Source organism: Macrobrachium nipponense, chromosome 5 (assembly GCF_015104395.2).
Source record: "Macrobrachium nipponense isolate FS-2020 chromosome 5, ASM1510439v2, whole genome shotgun sequence".
NCBI classification, from domain to species: domain Eukaryota; kingdom Metazoa; phylum Arthropoda; class Malacostraca; order Decapoda; family Palaemonidae; genus Macrobrachium; species Macrobrachium nipponense.
In genome coordinates, this window is record NC_061107.1 from 16,568,631 (window position 1) to 16,571,130 (window position 2,500).

Below are 2,500 nucleotides of genomic sequence, written 5' to 3' on the forward strand. Positions count from 1 at the left end.
TTAGTATCATATTACAAAAACATAATTTCTCGATTGCTTTAGTATTATATTAAAAATTCAAAACAATTTATTTCTGGATTGCATTAGTATATATATTAAAAACAATAATTTCTGGATTGCATTAGTTAGATACATTAAACAAAAACATAAATTTCTGGATTGCATTAGTATACTACATTAAAAACATAATTTCTGTTTCTGGATTTGCATTAGTATATACATTAAAAACATAATGTTTTTCTGGAATTTGCGATTAGTATATACATTAAAAACATAATTTCTGGATTGCATTAGTATATACATTAAAAACATAATTTCTGGATTGCATTAGTATATACATTAAAAACATAATTTCTGGATTGCTTTAGTATATATATTAAAAACATAATTTCTCGATTGCATTAGTATATATATTAAAAACCTAATTTCTGGGTTCCTTTAGTATATGCGTATATATGTTTTAAAAATTCTCTTTTATGCTGTTGAAATTATCAATATTTTTGCTAATTGTATCACAATTGCATAAAATTTTTGTTTTTAAAATTTTCGCGGAATTTCCATAAGATGATATTAATCTGCTTTTATGAATTTTATATTTTTCATGCATCTAGGATTTTTTTATTTTTATTTGCCCAATTCCAAAATGATAACAGCCAACACTAAAAAATCTAAATGTCTTTGTATCTGAGCAATTCGTGAATAATGCTATTGTTTCTCTTACATCTTTTATTTGTTTTTTGTTTTTTTTCCTGGGGCCCTTTTATCTCATCCCCTTCGCTGGGATTAGTCCCCAGGGCAGGAGTTCCCCTGGCAATGGGGAAGTTAGCGTAACGTGTTGAATTTCACGCACTGCTGTTTTTTGATGGTTTTGTCGTCGTCACGCCAGGAAGGGGGGTGGGGTGCGAGGGAGGGGGGGGGTGTTGTGGGGAAGGAGGTAGCAAGCAGAGAGAGGTGGTAGCCTGGGATGGGAGGAAGGGAGGAAGATGGAGGAAGATTGCTCCAGGTGGAGAGATGGAGGTTTTGCCGAAGATGGGGAACTTGATGGATGGAGGAAAGAAGGGGAAATGGGAGAACACTGGAGAATAAGTATTGGGATGATGGGAACGGAATGGGGATCTCTTGGGGAAAATGGGGAAGAAAAGAACGGGAAGGTAGGAAGATAATTATATAAAATAAATGCATTGAGGAGGAACTGCTGTAAAGCGAGGAAAATTCGCAATTACAAAAATGTGCACATGGAGTGCGGCGGTAATGGTGAAATATGAAAGAAAGAAAAAAAACTGGGGAGACTGGGGAAAACTAGTATACAAGAGGTTACAAGGAGTTACAAGGATTAGGATTTCTCAAAGACTTGTTAGTCCATCCGAGGAGACCTCGTGTGCTCACTTATCTGTAGGAGCAGGTTTTACTGTGCAATTCACAGTGTCCTTCTAAGTATTTTGTCTAGTTTTCTTTTAAACTCTTCCACTTTGTTGTTGTTGACAACTTCTGGTGGCAGTTTATGTGACGTAGTAAGGATTGACCAATTAGTGATTCCAGAAGGAATAGTGAGAGTTGTGACGGAGAGAGAGAGAGAGAGAGAGAGAGAGAGAGAATCATCGAAAACCTGCGGTATAGCGGGATAAAAGACAAGCCATATAAAAAATACTGCACATTTAATAGCGAGAAACCAGTAGATAGTGAAGATTGCATATTAGCTGCACTTCGGTCACTTGAGTGTGGTATATATATATATATATATATATATATATATATATATATATATATATATATTATATATATAGATATATATATATATGTATTATATATATATATATATATTATATATATATATATATATATTATGAGATAGATATATCACATATATATCTATAATATATATATAAGATATATATATACATACATATATATATATATATATTATATATATATATATATATATATATATATATATATATGTATATATATATCTATCTATATATATATATATATTTTATATATATATATATATATATATATATATATATGTGTGTGTGTGTGTGTGTGTGTGTGTTTATATATATTTACATAAGAAATATCATTCTGTCGACTTGACCCCGTCTTTCTCTCCCCACAGGTGTTATACAACATGGCCATCTGGATCAACGACACCCAAGCCTATGAGAAGGACCCGCCCCTGGCCACCCCCTTCGTGAACGTCTCCTTGACGGGGCACGTGCCCCACAAGGTGGACTCCTTCGAGCTGGTCCTCCCTTGCACGGGAAGCAGGAGTGCCGAGGTCGACGTCACTCTAAATATCAACGTGACCTCGCCCAAGCCGCGCAAACCCCCGACTGTTCTGTACTTCAGGAGAAAGAAAATCTGCCTGGAAGGTAGAGTCACTTTTTTCAGATTAAAATTCCATTTTGTTTGTTTATGGGCGAAATTGAGGAAGAAAATCTGCCTCGAAGGTAGAGTACTGTTTCTTTGAGATTCAGGCAGGATTGATGATTTTTTGTTT

The 2,500-nt window shown here is 34.2% G+C and overlaps 1 protein-coding gene across 3 annotated transcripts in view; it reads left to right on the forward strand.

The window, feature by feature from the left end:
• Positions 1–2,500, forward strand: part of LOC135215217 (tyrosine-protein kinase Dnt-like) — a 77,275-nt gene that overhangs the window by 65,321 nt on the left and 9,454 nt on the right. For all 3 annotated transcript variants that reach the window (XM_064249720.1, XM_064249721.1, XM_064249722.1), the window contains one exon: positions 2,117–2,372. In XM_064249720.1, the coding sequence (XP_064105790.1) occupies positions 2,117–2,372 (256 nt within the window). The remainder of the gene's footprint in view (positions 1–2,116; positions 2,373–2,500) is intronic.